Source organism: Cherax quadricarinatus, unplaced genomic scaffold, assembly GCF_038502225.1.
Source record: "Cherax quadricarinatus isolate ZL_2023a unplaced genomic scaffold, ASM3850222v1 Contig67, whole genome shotgun sequence".
NCBI lineage: Eukaryota > Metazoa > Arthropoda > Malacostraca > Decapoda > Parastacidae > Cherax > Cherax quadricarinatus.
Window position 1 is genome coordinate 254,664 of NW_027195093.1, and position 20,710 is coordinate 275,373.

The 20,710-nt window shown below is 40.9% G+C and overlaps 1 protein-coding gene across 2 annotated transcripts in view; it reads left to right on the top strand.

Annotated features, from left to right (window-relative positions):
• LOC138851190 (dentin sialophosphoprotein-like) overlaps nucleotides 1–20,710 on the top strand; it is a 201,054-nt gene that overhangs the window by 60,998 nt on the left and 119,346 nt on the right. Inside the window, exon 4 of one of the 2 annotated variants that reach the window (XM_070079988.1) lies at nucleotides 11,816–12,016. In XM_070079988.1, coding sequence (XP_069936089.1) covers nucleotides 11,816–12,016 — 201 coding nt within the window. The remainder of the gene's footprint in view (nucleotides 1–11,815; nucleotides 12,017–20,710) is intronic. The other variant, XM_070079990.1, reaches the window with a different exon arrangement.

Here is a 20,710-nt window from a genome sequence, read left to right on the forward strand (position 1 = left end):
TATATATATATATTTGTAAACAATTGCCCCAGTCATAAATGTAAATGATGAGGTTAGTACAAATGCTTCCTGACACCAGTCTTAGTCACATGATAACCCACCAACCGGAGTATTATTATATATGACAGAATCCTTCAGCTGGCTAACCAGTCGCTTTTATAAGAATTAAAGTTAACTTCAGTATATGTATTATATATAACAATCGTTTAAGTCCTTTTTGTAATATTAATAACAATAATACAGTAAGTTAAATGTTTTACCTGAGAGGATCATACAGCTGTAGCTATTTGTAAATAACTGCTTGAATCGTATTAGTAAATTAGGTAGCTATTTTTACATAGTTATTAATAGCTGTTTTTACAATAGATATTTAATTTAGAAAATAAGCAATATAGTAGAGCTTCTTGTAGCCCAGTTGACGCCCAAACTTTTCCTACTGCTACTGTTACTCTGAATGTTGCTAGGCTAGTAATTTGATGCTACAGTAATTGTTGTCGCTGCTGATGCTGATAATGTGGCTTCTGCTGTTGACTGAAACACAACTGCTGATGGTGATACATCCGATGTTGCTGCTTCTACTCGCACGTCTGCTGCTACTCCTACGTCAAACACTTCTCATTCGTCTGCTGCTGCTCATGGTAATATTGTTGCTGCCTTTTCTAACACTGGTACTAGAATTAGTCCTCTTACTGACACTCAGATCCTGCGAATACTAACAAAGTTTTGTTGTTATTGCTTATTGCAGAGCTTTACCTAGCCTTCACCTTCCCGTTGGCTGTTAAGTGTGCTTGTAATAATAGTGTTGCTTCTGTCAAGTGCATTTCTGCTTGTATTATTAGTGTTGCCGGTGTCAAGTACACTTCTGCTTGTATTATCAGTGTTGCTGCTGTCAAGTACACTTCTGCTTGTATTATCAGTGTTGCTGCTGTCAAGTACACTTCTGCTTGTATTATCAGTGTTGCTGCTGTCAAGTACACTTCTGCTTGTATTATCAGTGTTGCTGCTGTCAAGTACACTTCTGCTTGTATTATCAGTGCTATGGTTGACAAGTATGTATGTATTTACAAAATATATACATAGGTACCATTCAATGGTACATATTATGAGAAAAAAAATAACACTGGTACTATTACAATCTACTTAAGAAATACACAATAAAATATTGTGCTAAGATAAACTTAATACAAACTATCTCTAAATACACAGTGCTACATAATGACAAAGATCTTCATAATACACAGATGTTAACACATATATCCTACACTTCTACAAGCCCCCTTCCCCCACCCCCCTTCCCCCACCCCCCTTCCCCCACCCCCCTTCCCCCACCCCCCTTCCCCCACCCCCCTTCCCCCACCCCCCTTCCCCCACCCCCCTTCCCCCCACAAGTTAAAACAATGTTGACTCACTTGGTTAAACTTATACCAACAGCTCATTTAATTAAACATTAAAATATGCATATCTTTAATACGTTTGTAATACAAATTATAAACAAGTGTCAAATGTTGCACACGACATACATAAATATATCGTTACCTGAAATTAGTTTAGATATACCATACTAAGTATGTTACAATGGCATATTTTATGAAAAAGAACGTAGCACTGGCACAACTTCAGTTCACGTTGAGAACATACACCATACATATTGGTGCTAATACACCCTACTACTAAATACACACAGTGATACACATTCTTAAAAATTCTGTTAATACTGTGTTGATACCTAGACGTACAGACATACAGTTACATGAAGATCCAATACACATACACTTACAAATGCACACACGTATATTTATAAACATACACTTAAATTAAATGACCATGCCATTATTTTATCACCGGAGACAAACACACACACACACACACACACTAATATATATATATATATATATATATATATATATATATATATATATATATATATATATATATATATATATATATATATATATATATATATATAATATATATATATATATATATATATATATATATATATATATATATATATATATATATATATATATATATATATATATATATATATACATTCCATATACATATACATAGCCATATAGATACGCACCTGCACATACATGTACAAATACACACACCTACATAGACATACCCATATGAAGGAATCATGTATTTATTACATGAACCTAACATTATTACATCTACACTTCACACGCATCTCACATACATGCTGGATACCTTCCCCTCCCCTCATGCACACGGGCACAGAACACCTACCAAGACCCCCCCCCCACTCTTCCCCTAACAGGAGCCCTGTAATTCCGTTCTCCCCCCCCCCTCCGTCACCTGCTCCACCTTGGTCACCCCTTGACGCTGGTGAGGGGCTTTTGTTCTAGGGAATTGGATCTGTACTCCAGTTCCCTGAATTGAGCCTGAATACCATCCATCCCCCCCACATGTGCTGTATAATCCTAATGGTTTAGAACTTCATAATTATAATAATCCACCTCGGTTACGTCAGCAAATCCCCTACAATATCTCAGTGGGAATCTCTTACTCAGCGTCTTCCCATACAACGATTAATTCCTGCACAGGATACGACGCCTGACATCCAAATTCCCCACCTTCTCACGGAACACCACGTTGTGTGAATATAGTCAACACCGACATATGTCGTAGCTTTCGCCGCGACATAAGTTAGTCCTCTCATGTCCAAGCTCAACGCTAGTAACATTGATACGTCCCTACCACCTTTCACCAGAATTAACACTCGAGCAAGCCATGTCTGCAACTCCTCATAACGGTCACAGAAGTACACTAAAGGGAGTGTAGTGTCAGCTTCCCCCACAGACTCCGCAAGATCCATCCTCCACCATCTTCCGATACAACAACACTAGCCGGGAGAATGCAATGTAAAAAATTATACATAACTTCTCGTTGCCTCGAAGGGATACCTAATTTATCAAACCTCCCATATATGCTCCCCAATCATACAAAGAATATAATGAGCACTGGAGCCCTTATATCTCCCGTAAAAACGTCATTCAACACCCTGTTCTTAAGCTGTCCCGCTCCACCACAGACATCGCCTTCAAGAACCGCAAACTATCTCTAAGATCTGTTCATCTAAAAGTATAGTTTAATACACTATACATTCAATCGAGACACCTTTGTTTAAAGGGCCTTGCATGCAACACAACTCTTTTTGCATAAACTCATCACACACCTTAACGTAGATCGAATAACCTCAAACCTTCCCTTCTAACTTGCAAAGTGATCACTTCCCTCCCTAATCATTCACACTCTGAGGACCCCAGGAACCAATAAACCCTACCTTGAATCATTCGCGTCAAAACACTATTAAAAGGTAAACGTTGGCAACATTACAAGCCCTACTATACAGAAGGGCATTTACAGTACTGGCTCTCTTTCAGAGTCTTGAATGATAAAGCAGCATTGCTTGTAAGCTATTATAAATGTTTTTCTCCACCCATCTCTCTGTCACCTGTACACACAATCCCACAAATTTTTAAAGGCCCTTCCATACTCGTTATGATCAAGCATCCCCAATCCCTACTGTGAACCCAATCCTCAGGACCTAAGACTAGATGACTAGATTTATCGACGTTCACGATCATACACGACGCCTTCCCAAACGTCCCAACTATCCCTTCCAGCGCTCGTTCACTAATAACATCGTATCATCGACTTATCCCATAATTGCTGGAAAAGTTCCACCAATAATCATCCAACCAAAAACTCTGTTCCTCACCATCCTATAGGACGGGTCCTGCACACATGGGCACAAAACTACCGAGTGTGCCGTTAACTTTGGACTTCAGCCATCGCTTCACAATACAATATGTCCACTAATTTTTTGTTACTTCCCAAACCCCTGTTTAAGGACGATACTATGCATAGTGTCCCGTTCCACCGAATCATATCTTTTCCAGTCAAGGGCAAATAATGCACCCGTCTTCCCCTTCAACTGCATTGCACTCACAAAACCATCAATAATGGAATAACTCGCTAATATGGATCTTCCCGGAATACCATACTGACCTGGTGTAACAAGACCCACCACACACTCTTGATTACCGAACACCTTAGCAAAAAGTTTATAATCCGCACACAAAAGTGAAATAGCACGATAATCATAAATTCCCACCTGCCTCTTACCCTTTGGGACCAGTACAATGACCGCCGTCTATTTCGATCCGTCAATTAGGCGAACTCAGACGTCGTCATTAACCTCCATTATTATATCTTGGTACTCATACACCTGGGCTGAGAGAAACTTCACAAACAAGAGGGTGACCCCATTTAAAGCTACACCATAGGGCTCCTCGTCGTCCATCCCATGTGTTCTTGATGATGGCTGGTAACAAGGCTAGGATAGGGTAGGATTGCCTAGGATAGTGTGGGATAGGCTTGGGTAGATTAGGATGGTGTGAGATAGGCTAGGATAGGGTAGGATTGGACACATTGTGTGTTGTGGCCTACTTCAGTAGCTCTATGCCCACTGTATTAACAAGCCTCCTCAGACCCGCTGCTATGGAGAATTGGCCAGTCACACAGGTGAAGGTATTGGGGAACTCCGGGCACACGTCCTCCCCTGTCACTGTCAAGGTGGAGAAGTGTGCTGCTGTCAAGTGCACTTCTACTTGTATTATTAATGTTGCTGCTGTCAAATGCACTTCTGTTTATTAGTGTTGCTGCTGTCAAGTGCACTTCTGCTTGTTATTCGTATTGCTGCTGTCAAGTGCACTTCTGTTTATTAGTGTTGCTGCTGTCAAGTGCACTTCTGCTTGTTATTCGTATTGCTGCTGTCAAGTGAACTTCTGTTTTATTGGTAAAACTGCTGTCAATTTATATATATACTATTACTATTAGTATTACACATAATACAAAATATTACTACTGTTAGTAGTTTTGTTACTATTGTATTTTCTAATTACTGTAACTACTACTACTGTCTTTGCTTCGGTTACCACTATGACTATTAATGTTATTGTTTTGGCTACAATTACTACTACCGTACATCAACATCAGCTGCAACCACAACTATCACTAAAATTACTTTCGTATTGTCATTACTACTACTACTACTACTACTAAAACTACTACTACTACTACTAAAACTACTACCACTAATACCACTACTACTTCTACTACTACTACTACTACTACTACTACTACTACTGCTGCTGCTGCTGCTGCTGCTGCTGCTACTGATTTGGCAACCAGTTTTATCACTTTAGCAGTTGCTTCTACAACTACGTCCTTTTGTTGCTATTACCTCTGCTTCAACGTAAACTACTACTACCACTACTAACAATTTGGTTTACACTAATTTGGCTTCTTCTGCTACTGCCTCCCTCAAGGGAGTTCCTTGATGCTGGGGAGGGGCTCTTGATCTAGGGAATTGGACCTGTGCTCCAGTTCCCTGAATTAAGCCTGAATGCCTTCCATCCCCCCCACATGTGTTGTATAATCCTCTGGGTTTAGCGCTCCTTCATGATTATAATCATAATAGTCTACCACTGCCACTACGATTGATACTAATATTGTTGATTCAGCTTTTACGCTCTCAGTTTTTTCTAATACTATTATTACTATTATTTACCACTTTATATCTATTCACACTACTGCTATTATTCTATCAACTGCTATTACTCATACTTAGGTACCACTACTTTATTTTATCTACCGTCTCACCGTTATTATTTCGCTGCTATTACTAACAACACTAGTATGACCAAGTCTCCTTAAACTTATGCCTCTGTTCACCTATAAGTAAATAGATACCTAGGAGAGTGTGGCACTTATGGTCTATTGTTTACTTAAAAAGAAAGCATGAATAACGAAACTGAAAGACAGCTCAAAATGTCATTAAATCACTATACAAGTTTTAATTGTAATTAATTAAACCTGGATATGAAACTTAAAATCTTTCTGCAGTTAATTATATGAGTTAGCATATTATAACTATTTCTACGTAAAATCTGGGCATAGTTATAAACAGAGTAGCATGCGTTTAGTTACTCCTGAGACTACACTATCTAATGGGGCGGGAAATAAGTGTTTATGGCTCACCCTTAGGTCTGGGGCACCTTGTTTATGCCCAGTTTGTCTTAATCTGCTTCTTAAATAACAAGAAAACCATAGATGTATGGAACACTGTAACCTGTTTGGTTTATTAATGTAAACCCAGTGAAGAAGAACGTAATATAGATGAATGGTTCAGAGAACCGACAAGTTGATAAATTAGACACATGTGCAACACTTGGGTATCTTTAATGAGGAAACGTTTCGCCACACAGTGGCTTCATCAGTCCATACAAAGGAGAATGTTGAAGAACAGGAGGAGTTCGAGGTAATCAGTCCCTCAGCCTTGAGTCGTGTAATCAGTCCATCAGTCTTGAAAAGAATACAGCATATGTGCGAACGAGTGGCTTATATACTGTAGGCAGGAGAGGTGCATGACCTACTTCCAATGTGAAGTAGGCCATGCCCAAGGAATTCCCTGTATTAAGATGCCTGTATTAACATCTCCTGTTCTTCACTTTCTCCTTTGTATGGACTGATGAAGCCACTGTGTGGCGAAACGTTTCCTCATTAAAGATACCCAAGTGTTGCACATGTGTCTAATTTACCAACTTGTCGGTTCTCTGAATCATTCATCTACATTACTTTCTCCTTTACTAGTTTACATTAATAAACCAAACAAGTTACATTGTTCTACACTCTAAAATAGTTTGTTGAAGGAACAAGTAAGTTGTTGATGCACACGTTCTGGCTATGCTCACGCTGTAATACAGATAATATACACTATCGACAAGCTCGCGAATAAGACACATATGTAACAAATAGGTATCTTTATTGACGAAACCTAAGTGTTGCACATGTGCATTTCTCATCAACTTGTCGGAATTTTATACCATTTACAACCTGATGCTAGTCTGACACAGCAGCAACATGGTATCTTAGTACAAGGTACGACCTCAACTGCATGTATTACCCACGAACCTGAGACATATTGAAGCTGTTACACCTCGCTTTTGGTTACTGCCTCTGGCCTCATGCGCCTCTGCTTCAGGCATTACCGTCTTTCATCAAAGTTAAGGGATTGATTACCCTTAACCATCATTCCTCTTCTACTGCCTTCAGAACTGTCATTCACCTCCGTATTCTGTATTCGTCTGATGAATTCTACCAAACGGGCGAAACGTTTCATCAATAAAAATGCTCAAACTTGCGAAATTTTACAAATAATTGATACTTCCAATCAAAGTGTGTTTGCAGAATAATTTAGTCTCTTACATTACATCATCCTGGTGGGATCAGAGTATAACATTATAACCCCTTATACTACAACAGGAAAAACATTACAACATACACACTGTAAATTGCAGAACATTCAGGTTCTAGTATATAAACTGCTCTGAAAGATGACTCGTCAAAACAACAGTGCTATTTGCTAGTTCACAAAAGATAAAACTCATATCGTATTTATATTTATGTTTAACAACAATATACTATTTACAATTTTCTCTCTGGTCTCTGAATGCATGAAATCAGGATGGACGATAATCATGTATCGTCAATGAAGAAGTGACAGAGATGAGCAGCTGACTCATAGTGTAGTATCCATGGATATTAAATATATGACATCTGTTATTTATACGAAAGGCTAAAATTCTAAGAAGATCCTGCACAAAAATCAAGCCAGGATCTTAATCAAATAGTATCAGGGTTCCATAGAATCCTAGGGAGGAAATCGTGTGCTCCTTCCATTACTGACGGGTTTACACTGACCATCGAGTTGAATGTACATTACATCATACAATACAACTTTAATACAGCACAGTTCACATGTTTTTTAACATGTGCTACACATGTTTTGAGTAACCAGGTTAACATGGTATACTGAGCTCCACCACCAAAATGTATAAAATGGCTGTAGTGAATGGCAAATGCATAAAGTCGTGTTTTTTTTTCATAATATGAGTAAAAGAGAATGGGTTATGATCAGTATGGTAGAAATATGCCGGGTGTCAGACCTAGGAACCTCGGAGCGTACTGCAATTAATATCAAAGTGAATACTTCTATTTTTGGAGATGTAATTCTTCTGGTGTTTCTTCAGCTTTTCGCATAAAGGTATAGTGAGGAATACTTGCTATTAAATTTTGAAGTATGACACCATTACCCTCACCAGGAGCATCCTCCTGTAATCGAGGCATTGCTTAGTCCTTCCAAAAAGAAAAAAAAAAGAAAAAACTTGTGTTGGTCTTCTCAGCGACGTTGATGAATGAATGCATTTCAAAATTTTGACTACGGCTTTAGGAAAACCGGACCATGGCAAAAAAATGTGTCAGTTTTTCTAGTTAATGGCACTTCCAAGTTATGAATCGCAGTAGCTGACATCTTGTTTTGCACAATAACATAGATAGGGAAAATACATTTTTCATACCCCAGCACATGTTTTACAAGTCTGACTATCAAGTTTTACTGACACATGTTTATTATATAAGTACTCAAAACTCAAAATTTGCTGCTTTCATTCTCTGCAACCTACTTGTAGCCTGAATTATAAGCATTTGAATACTGCAGATTTTATTAACACATCGGCCGATTCCCACCAAGGCAGGGTGGCCCGAAAAAGAAAAACTTTCTTCATCATTCACTCGATCACTGTCTTGCCAGAAGGGTGCTTTACACTACAGTTATGAAACTGCAACATTAACACCCCTCCTTCAGAGTGTAGACACTGTACCTCCCATCTCCAGGACTCATGTCCGGCCTGCCGGTTTCCCTGAACCCCTTCATAAATGATACTTTGCTCACACTCCAACAGCACGTCCAGGACTCAAGTCCGGCCTGCCGGTTTCCCTGAATCCCTTCATAAAGGATACTTTGCTCACACTCCAACAGCACGTCAAGTATTAAAAACCATTCGTCTCCATTCACTCCTATCAAATACGCTCACGCTCGCTTGCTGGAAGTCCAAGCCCCTCACATACAAAACCTCTTTTACCCCCTCCCTCCAACCCTTTCTAGGCCGACCCCTACCTTGCCTTCCCTCCACTACAGATTTATACACTCTCGAAGTCACTCTGTTTTGTTCCATTCTCTCTACATGTCCGAACCACCTCAACAACTCCTCCTCAGCCCTCTGGACAATAGTTTCGGTAATCCCGCACCTCCTAATTTCCAAACTACGAATTCTCTGCGTTATATTCACACCACACATTGCCCTCAGACATGACATTTCCACTGCCTCCAGCCTTCTCCTCGTTGCAACATTCATCACCCATGCTTCACTTCCATACAAGAGCGTTGGTACAACTATACTCTCACACATTCCCCTCTTTGCTTCCACAGACAAAGTTCTTTACATCAACAGACTCCTACGTGCACCACTCGCCCTTTTCCCCTCCTCAATTCTATGATTCACCTCCTCCTTCATAGACCCATCTGCTGACACGTCCACTTCTAAATATCTGAATACATTCACCTCCTCCATACTCTCTCCCTCCAATCTGATATCCAGTATTTCACCACCCAATCTTTTTATCCTCATAACCTTACTCTTTCCTATATTCTCTTTTAGTTTTCTTCTCTTACATACCCTACCAGATTCATTCACCAACCTCTGCAACTTCTCTTCAGAATCTCCCAAAAGCCCAGTGTTATCAGCGAAGAGCAACTGTGACAACTCCCACTTTGTGTTTGATTCTTTATCTTTTAACTCCACATCTCTTGCCAAGACCCTCGCATTTACTTCTCTTACAACCCCATCTATTAATATATTGAACAACCACGGTGACATTACGCATCCTTGTCTAAGGACTACTTTTACTGGGAAATAATCTACCTCTCTCCTACATACTCTAACCTGAGCCTCACTATCCTTGTAAAAACTCTTCACTGCTTTCAGTAACCTACCTCTTACAGCACACGCCTGCAACATCTGCCACACTGCCCCCCTGTCATATGCCTTTTCGAAATCAATAAATGCCACAAAAACCACTTTACACTTATCTAAATACTGTTCGCCTATATGTTTCACTGTAAACACTTGGTCTACACACACCTTTCCTAAAGCCTCCTTCTTCATCTGCTATCCTACTCTCCGTCCTACTCTTCTTTCAATAACAACTCTACCATACACTTTACCAGGTATACTCAACAGACTTATTCCCCTATAGTTTTTGCACTCTCTTTTTATCCCTTCTGCATTTACACAGAGGAACAATGCATGCTCTCTGCCAATCCCTAGGTACCTTACCCTCTTCCATACATTTATTAAATAATAACACCAACCACTCCAAAACTATATCCCCACCTGCTTTTAACATCTTTATCCCATCAATTCCAGGTGCCTTACCCCCCTTTCATTCTACCCACTGCTTCACGAACTTCCCGCACACTCACAGCTCATCCTCACTCCTAGATGATGTTATTCCTCCCAGCCCTATACACGAAATCACAGCTTCCCTATCTTCATCAATATTTAACAATTGCATCACTTCTACGCATCACACATCAATATTGTAGATGTATTTTACATAAAAATGCCAATTTGATTTAATTTTATAAAATTTATTTTATGTTTAAGACCCAGACCTCCATCGCCCAGTATGTTAAAACAGATTATCATTTTGAGAAATAATTTCAGATGTGTTTATAAACACAGTTAAGACCAATTTATTAAAAGCTTAGCAGCAATTTCCTGCTCAAGAACAATCTCGCAGAAACTAATAATAGTTTGTTTTCTTCACAGTGTATCCTCGTAATTAAGCCAAATGACCCAAAACACGTGTACAAAAAAAAGTAAGAGCCAAATCTGTTATTGAAATGGCTGGTCATTCTCTACGTAGCAAAGATGACACTATTAAGCTGATGAAACATTCAAATATAATATCAAAGCTGGATCTGTTGAAGGAATACTATCAGGTTCCTTAAAAGCACACAGTGTACAGAACATCCATGTGTGTGTGGCTTAACCATTGACTGGTGCACCCAGTGTACCATAGATATGAACCAGGGCAGCCTGACATGTTGCACAGACGTCCTAAAATCTGATGCTGTGTCCTGTTGTAGTGTACAGCCGTTTGTTATAAAAATTTGAAGGCTTATGTTATGAAGGGTATTGTGTATGATGGAAAGAAATTTTGATAAATATGAGAGTATAGAAAATATTTTGTACTAAACAATATCTTATGAAGGAAATCTTGTTATTGTGGATTATCTCTCGAAGAATTATTTTGTGTGAAATATATCTATATCTATATATATATATATATATATATATATATATATATATATATATATATATATATATATATATATATATATATATATATATATATATATATATATATATATATATATATATATATATATATATATATATATATATATATATATATATATATATATATATATATATATATATATATATATATATATATATATATGTATATATGTATATATATATATCTTGCTGTGAAAGATCTTCTTATAAACAATATCTGTCTTTTAGAAATACTTTATTATAGAGGATTATTTTGGAATGAAGTAAAATATTGATATTATGTTATTCATGTCTACTGTTTTATAGAGTATATAAATGTAATTCTTTAAAAATATATAAATATAATATGCAAATATAATATGCAAATATAATATGTAAATTCAAACCAAATAAATACACAACATTTATAAATAATTAATGGATGGCTCAATATATTAAAACTATTTAAATAACTGAAACAAAAACAGAATTTCAATTCCAGTAATATGCTTAATTTGGAGTCTCCTTGACTGCAGGTGATGGAACAGTTCGCTGGTCGGGAGACTGAGGAGGGCGGCAAGAGCAAGGGTGGCGCGAGCGGTGGCAGTACCAGTGAACCATCGGCCGCCCCACCTTCGCACCCACGCCCTAGTAAACCGCCCGTGGAGGACAGAGCCCTGCAGGCGATACTGGCTGCTCGCAGGAGGAGTCTGGAGAACGCTGGCAAACCAGAACCGGTTGGTGGATGTGCGAGTGGGGATGTGTGGACGAAGGAATGAGTGATGATATGGGTTGCTGTGTGTGTGATTTTTAGAGGCGGAGTGTAAAGATGTGTGTGTGTGTGTGTGTGTGTGTGTGTGTGTGTGTGTGTGTGTATGTGTGTGTGTGTGTGTGTGTGTGTGTGTGTGTGTGTGTGTGTGTGTGTGTGTGTGTGTATGTGTGTGTGTGTGTGTGTGTGTATACTCGCCTATTTGTACTCACCTGTTTGTGGTTGCAGGGGTCGAGACTCAGCTCCTAGTCTCGCCTCTTCACTGTTCGCTACTAGGTCCTCCCTTCCTGCTCTATGACCTTGATCATACTTCTGCCTCCACCACATCACTTGCCACACTATTCCACTTTCTAACAACTCTATGACTGAAGAAATACTTCCTAACCTCCCTTTGACTCATCTGAGTCTTCAACTTCCAATTGTGACCCCTTGTTTCTGTGTACCATCTCTGGAACATTCTATGTCCACTTTATCTATTCCTCGCAGTATTTTGTATGTTGTTATAACGTCTCCTCTAACCCTCCTGTCTTCAAGTGTCGTCAGACCGATTTCCCTTAACCTTTCTTCGTAGGACATTCCCCTTAGCTCTGGAACTAGCCTTGTTGCAAACCTTTGTACTTTCTCTAATTTCTTGACGTGCTTGACCAGGTGTGGGTTCCAAAGTGCTCCTGCATACTCCAGTATGGGCCTGACGTACACGGTGTACAGTGTCTTGAACGATTCCTTACTGAGGTATGGGAACGCTATTCTCAGGTTTGCCAGGCTGCAGCAGTTATCTGGTTGATGTGTGCTTCCGAAAACGTGCTCGGTATTATACTCACCTCAAGATCTCCTTGAGTGAGGTTTGCAGTCTTTGGCCACCTAGCTTATATTCTGTCTGCGGTCTTCTTTACCCTTCCCCGATCTTCATGACGTTGCATTTGGAGGGGTTAAATTCGAGGAGCCAGTTGCTGGATCACGTATCCAACTTGTCCGGGTCTCTTTGTAGTCCTGCCTGATCCTCATCTGATTTAATTCTCCTCATTAACTTCACATAACCTGCGAACAGGGACACTTCTGAGTCTCTTCTTTCCATCATGTCATTCACATATACCAAAAATAGCACTGGTCCTAGGACTGACCCCTGTGGGACCCCGCACGTAACACGCACCCACTGTGATACCTCAACACGTACAATGACTCGCTGTTGCCTCCCTGTCAGGTATTCTCTGATCCATTGTAGTGCCCATCCTGTTATATATTTGTCTGATCCTCTAGCTTCTGCACTAATCTATTGTGAGGAATTGTGTCGATGACCCTCTTGCAGTTCAAGAAATGCAATCAACACATCCCTCTCTCTCGTGCTTTCCTTCTGTTATCTTGTCATAAAACTCCAGAAGATTTATGACACAGGATTTGCCTTCCATGAATCCGTGCATTTTGGCATTTATAATCTTGTTCCATTCCAGATGCTCCACTACTCCTCTCCTGATAATCTTCTCCATGACTTTGCTTACTATACACGTCAGTAACACTAGTTTATTGCCTCGTTTCTGTCTCCTTTCTTAAAAATGGGAACTACATTTGCCGTCTTCCATACCTCAGGTAGTTGCCCAGTTTCAATGGATGTGTTGAAAATTGTGATTAGTGGCACACTCAGTGTCTCTGCCCTCTCTCTCAGCACCATCAAAGAAATGTTGTCCTGTCCCACTGCCTTTGAGGTATCAAGGTTACTTAGCAGCTTCTTCGTCTCCTCCTCAGTTGTGTGTATTTCTTCCAACACTTGTTAGTATAACCCTTGTTGATGCCCCCCTCTGTTCTGTTTTCCCAGAGTCATTTAATCTCCACTGTAAATACTTCCTTAAATCTCTTGTTAAGCTCCTCATATACTCTTGATCGTTTCTTGAAGCTCCCCACCTTCTTTCCTCAGACTGATTACCAGGTCTTTGACTGTTGTCTTCATCCTAATGTGGCTATACAGCAGTTTCGGGTCAGACTTGACTTTCGATGCTACGTTGTTTTCGTACTGTCGCTGGCCCTCCCTCCTTATCTGTGCATATTCGTTTCTGGCTCCTCGACTAATCTCCTTATTTTCCTGGGTCCTTTGCCTTCTGTACTTTTTCCATTCTCAAGTGAACTTAGTTTTCGCCTCCTACACCTTCGGGTGAACCAAGGGCTCGTTCTGGTCTTCCCATTATTTCTGTTGCCCTTGGGAACATACCTTTCCTCTGTCTCCTGACATTTTGTTGTTATGTATTCCATCATCTCGTTTACTGGCATTTCTACCAATTCTCTGTCCCACTGAACCTTTTGGAGGACGTTACTCGTACCTGTGTAGTCTCCACTTTTATAGTTTGGCTTTTCCCATTCATCTCCTGTTACCCTCTCCACTTGTAACTCTATGTATTCAAAGCTCAGAACCATGTGATCACTAGCTCCAAAGGGTCTCTCATATGTGATGTCCTCAATGTCTGAGCTGCTAAAGGTGAACACGAGGTCTAATCTTGTTGGTTCATCCTCCCTTCTCTCTCTGGTAGTTTCTCTAACATGTTGGTGCATGAGGTTTTCCAATACCACAGCCATCATCTTGGCTCTCCGTGTTTCGGGACCCCCATGTGGCTCCTGATTTTCCCAGTCAATCTCCCTGTGGTTGAAATCGGCCATAACCAGTAACTTTGCTCTGCTCGAGTGAGATCTTCTGGCCACCTCAGCTAGTGTGTCCACCATTGCTCTGTTGCTCTCTTCATATTCCTCTCTTGGCCTCCAGCAGTTCTATGGTGGGTTATACATCACTGCAATGATTACCTTATATTCCCCAGACTGACTTGTACTTACCATGTAATCCGTTCCTCCAATCTCGTCCATTCCTTCCATTTCTTCGTATCCCATCGGTTTTTAATAAGCAGTACAACGCCTCCTCTCCCTCTACTCCTTCTATCTTTCCTCAGGATGTGATATCCCAGTGGGAAGATTGCTTCTGTTATTGTCTCAGTGAATTTCGTTTCTGTGACTACTTTGATTTCTGGGGACATCTCATTGCTTCTTTCATGCCACTCCTCACATTTACTCATTATTCCATCCACATTCGTATACCAAACCTTCAACTTTTCTAAAACTGTGGTCCGGGGAGAATGGTGGCACTGGGTGAGTGGGAGCCATGGCATAGACCTGTGAGGAGTTTCAGTGGGGGTGGGGTTTGTGATGAGGGGGTGGGGGTAGAGTACCTATTGGGGTTGCTGTAGGGGGGGTTGTGATGTAATGGTTGGGGACAGAGGGGACAGTGTGTGGGTTTTGGTTTATATTGTTTAGTTGCATTAGGGTTGGAGGAGGGTGTGTTTGCTCTTCCACCTCATAAACCATACCACGGGTGGGGGTTTGAACCCGCGGTATGGTTTGTTTGCAATCGTGTCATTACGATTTCGTGAGTCTCCCGCTCATCTCCGTCTTTGCCTCTCATTCCTCCTTTTGTCTTTGTACCCTCTTTTTCAGTATCATCCTTTCTTCTTGTGTTCTGTCTCGATTGAGGTACACTCTCTGGTACTCTGGTTTGTCCCTTAATCTTGTTTTCTCCTGCAGTATCCTGTTTCGAGCTGATTCTGCCTTGAAAATCACTTTAACTGTTTTTCCTCTTGCAAACCATCCAATTCTCCGAAAATTTGTCAACTGGGTCATGTCGTCCACACCTATCGCTTTCTCCTTCTGTTTTCTTGCATCATAGGTTTCCAGTTCAACTTCCTGGAGCCCGCAGACAAAAACTGACCTCAACCTTTCGTCCTCCCACTGTATCTCCCTTTGCATCCCCTGAGGTGATTTAGTTCCTTCTATTGTGTGTGTGGGAGTGGGTGTGTGTGTGTGTGTGTGTGCGTGTGTGTGTGTGTGTGTGTGTGTGTGTGTGTATGTGTGTGTACTCACCTAGCTGTGGTTGCAGGGATCGAGTCAAAGCTCCTGGCCCCTCCTCTTCAACTGGCCACTATCCGGTCACTCTTCCCGTTACGTGAGCTTTATCATACCTCTTCTTAAAGCTATGTATGGATCCTGCCTCAACTACATCACTTTTCAGGCTATTCCACTTCCTGACAACTCTGTGACGAAAGAAATACTAGGTCCAGTCTCGCTGGTTCATCCTCTCCTCTCTCTCTGGTAGTGTCCCTTACATGTTAGTACATGAAGTTTTCCAGTACCACCTCTATCATCTTAGCCTCCACGTTTCTTGGCCCCCATGTGGATCCATTTTCTCCCAATCGATTTCCTTGTGGTTGAAGTCACCCATTATCAGTAACTTTGCCCTGTTCACATTAGCCCTTCTGGCCACTTCAGCCAGTGTGTCAACTATCACTCTATTACTCTCATCATACTCCTTCAGGTACCCTTCCCAATTCTCTGGAAATTTACAATCTCAGACATTTCCTCTTCATTTATTTCTTTGATGATGTTCTCAATCTCCTGTCTTTCCGCCAGCCGTCTTTCAGTGTGTCCTTCCCTCACTCTCCTGCAGCCCACGAATAAACACTGACTTCGCCCTCTCCTTCTCCCATTGCCTTTCTCTCTGAGTCTCTGGTTCCTGTCTGTACATGAATATTTTCTCCCTTATTTTTTCCTCTAGCTCTTGGTGGCAAGGTCCTGTCTCTGCATATGACCTGTCCCCCTCACCACCTGCACCCAGCTGCTCTCCCTCTTCATTCCTTGGCCTTGCTTGGTGAGGTGATAGGGCTGATAGGACCTTAGCGTAATTTATGTCTCCTTCCTTCCCGTCGGGCCCCTTGTTCAGTAGGGGTGTACCAGCTTCAGATGCTGTGCCTCATCTGGTCAATACCCTTGTAGCTCGCTTCGGAGTATTTACCTCATATTCTAGGACCCTTATCCTGGCTACTGCAGCTTCGACTTGGGACTCTCAGTGCTTCTTCTCCTCCAACTTCTTTTCCATTTTCACAGAAAGCTCTGTCTCCATTTTTGCACCAAGCTCTCATAGTTTTCTCTCCCACTCTTGTTCCATCCGTATGCATTGTTCTTCCATCCATTCCTCAATATCCGAACCAATCCCGTCTGAATGTGTGTGTGTGCGTGTGTGTGTGTGTGTACTCACCTAGTTGTGGTTGCAGGGGTCTAGTCACAGCTCCTGGCCCTGCCTCTTCACTGGCCGCTACTAGGTCACTCTTCCCACTCCATGAGCTTAATCATACCTCTTCTTAACGCTATGTATGGATCCTGCCTCCACTACATCACTATCCAGACTATTCAACTTCCTGACAACTCTGTGACTGAAGAAATACTTCCAAACATCCCTGTGGTTCATCTGAATCTTCAACTTCCAACTGTGACCCCTTGTTGCTGTGTCCCATCTCTGGAACATCCTGTCTCTGTTCACCTTGTCGATTCCTCTCAGAATTTTATATGTCGTCATAATGTACCCCCTAACTCTCCTGGCTTCCAGTGTCGTCAAGACACTGGAAGCCAAGACACGGTTGCAAACCTTTGCACTTTCTCTAGTTTCCTCACATGCTTGGCTAGGTGAAGGTTCCAAACTGGCGCTGCATTCTCCAATATGGGCCTAACGTACACAGAGTACAGGGTCCTGAATGAGTCCTTATTTAGATGTCGAAATGTTGTTCTTAGGTTTCCCAGGCGCCTGTATGATGCAGCAGTTATTTGGTTGATGGGTGCCTCAGATGTGCCCTATGTTATAGGTACTCACCCCAAGATACTTTTCCTTGAGTGAAAATTGTAGGCTCTGACCTCTTAGATTGTATTCCGTCTGAGATCTTTGCCCTTCCCCAGTCTTCATGACTTTGCATTTGGTGGGGTTCAACTCCATGATGCAGTTGCTGGACCAGGCCTGTAGCCTGTCTAGATCACTCTGCAGTTCTGCCTGGTCCTCGTCCGATTGAATTTTTCATCAACTTAACATCATCCGTAAACAGGGACACTTTGGAGTCTATTCCTTCCGTCATGTCGTTCACAAATAACAGAAACAGCACCGGTCCTAGGACTGATCTCTGTGGCACCCTGCTTGTTACAGGCGCCCACTCTGACACCTCGCCACGTACAATGACTCGCTGTCTTCCTGACAGGTATTCCTGATCCATTGTAGTGTCTTCTCTGTTATCCCTGCCTGGTCCTCCAGCTTTTGTACTAATCTCTTGTATTAAACTGTGTCAAACGCCTTCTTACAGTACAAGAAAATGAAATCTACCCATCGCAATCTCTTTTTTCTTACTGCCGTCACCTTGTCATAGAACTCCAGTATGTTTGTCACGCAGGATTTCCCGTTCCTGAAACCGTGCTGGCTGTCGTTGATAAGCTCACTCCTTTCTAGGTGCTCCACCACTCTTCTTCCAATAAATTTCTCTTTGACATTACATACTATACACGTCAGTGACAATGGACTGTAGTTTAATGCTTGTCTGTCTCTTTTTTTTAAAAAAACTGGGACTGCAATCACTGTCTCTCATACTTCCGGTAGTCGCCCTGTTTCGATAGATGTGTTGAAGATAGTTGTTAGTGGTACAGAAAGCGGCTCTGCTCCCTCTCTAAGACCCATGGAGAGATGTTATCGGGCCCCTTCGCCTTTGAGGTATGTGGGTGTGCGCGTGTGTGTGTGTGTGTGCGTGTGTGTGTGTGTGTGTGTGTGTGTGTGTGTGTGTGTGTGTGTGTGTGTGTGTGTGTGTGTGTGTGTGTGTTTTTGCGTGTGTGTTTGCGTGTGTGTTTGTGTGTGTTTGTGTGTGTGTTTGTGTGTGTGTTTGTGTGTGTGTGTGTGTGTGTGTGTGTGTATCGCTAATTCATCACTGAGTAACTGAATCGTTACTTACTATCTCTGCAGTGACTCAGCAATGCATGTTGATGCCTCCTATATCCTCTGGTTTCTCTCCTCGCATCCGATTTATTTCCCAATTCACTAAATATTTTGTATGTCATGATCATATAATATTTTGGTCTTCCTCTCTTCTCGTTGCGAGTCTAAGGATATTCTTTTGTCTCTTCAAATGATTGATCAGGCTCGGGTCTCATGCTGGCGCTGCATGACTCTAACATTAACCCAACTTAACATGCATATAATGTTCTTGATGTGCTTTTGTTTGAGTAACGTTAACTAGTTTTGCAAATAGTGCCTCAGTTAAACATGTGATATGTTCTTTTGGTCATATGGTTAGTGATGCTTATTCTCGAATATTACTGGTTGTCTCTGGCATAACACACTAAGGTTGCAGTCTATGTTCCTCCTTCTCACTCTCTTTCCAATATATATAATTTTGGACTTATGAGGAATTAATTCCAACAGCCACCTTCCTGATAGTTTTGCAGAATTCTCAAGTCATCTTTGATCCATTCCTTGTGGTTTCTGGTATCTATGTTCCTCATCACTTTTACATCAGCGAATATAGATTCATAGACTTCAGTTTCCTGGGATAGGTCATTTTACTTTTTCCAGGAAAAACGAAATCCAAGTGAAAGAATAAACTTGCCCTCTTCCCCACTCTGTTACTTACCTCAGATATTTTCCGAAGTTATACAATTTATTTTAAGACATGCTTACCTCTGCTTGATTATCAGGGCCTTTTGTAGGCAAACATCTCATAAAGAAAACTGAAAAACAATCTTCTATTCACCAAAATAAAAATTTGGTAAAAATAAGAAGTGATGTGCACCTATTTTTAATGATAAGTAACTATGTACAGTATTTATGAGAAGCAACAGTCACAACAGAAAGCACAAATAAAGAAATATCCGATTACAAAGTATAGACTACGTGTTTCCTTCTGCATGATGTGTTATGTGTATTCTGAACACTAGAGACAAAGTTAGCAATGAAGGTAAACTGGCAGTGTACACTGGACATAACACACATGACAGTGTACAGACAAGAAAACTTAACAATGAATGTAAACAGACTATCTACACTATCACACATAACAGTTGAAGATCAAGGCTCCCCCAAAAAAAAGGGTCCACAAATAGACATAGGTTGAAGACACGAAACGATGCTCTGAAATGCTTAATTCCTAAAATCACGGCGCAAGAAAGTGTGGCGGAGACAGAGCATGCTAGTTCTCTCTTGGTCGACACCAGAATGCCAACTCCCTTCTGAGAGTGTGCAGTGTAGATGAAGGGGTCGGATAAAGGAAAGAGATGTGGTAAATGGAAGGAGTGCAATTGTGGGATGGGAAGGGGTAGAGGAAGGGGGGGGGAAGAGGTTAGTAGGTGGGATGGAAGGGCTAGTTGGATAGTTTGTTACAGCTACATCCTACTGTTACTGGTCGACAATGTTGCTGAGTCAGGCAAATCTATCATCTAGTTCATGTATTGTAATAAAGTTGGTAGAATTACCGACAATATGTAAAGTAAAAGGACACAATCGACATTGTGGAAGGAGCTTTATCAATGGAGAGCGAAACGTTGCCAAATTGTCACAAGCAGTCCTTTTACTTTACATAGTTCATATATTATTCATCCAGAAAGTTATAATATTTAGCGTTATATTATTCACTGAAAATTATTAAAGAAACTTCAAAATTTCTCAACTGAACGGTAACTCAGGATCACCGAGGCTGCGAAATCGAATGACGAAAAATTGTGATATTTACCTCCTGTACTTTATCGTTCTTTGTGGCATCCTGTTGACACTTCTCGAGAGAGGTTGGGTTATAAAATTTTTGCATGCAGTAGGCCAATGAAAATATATGATCTG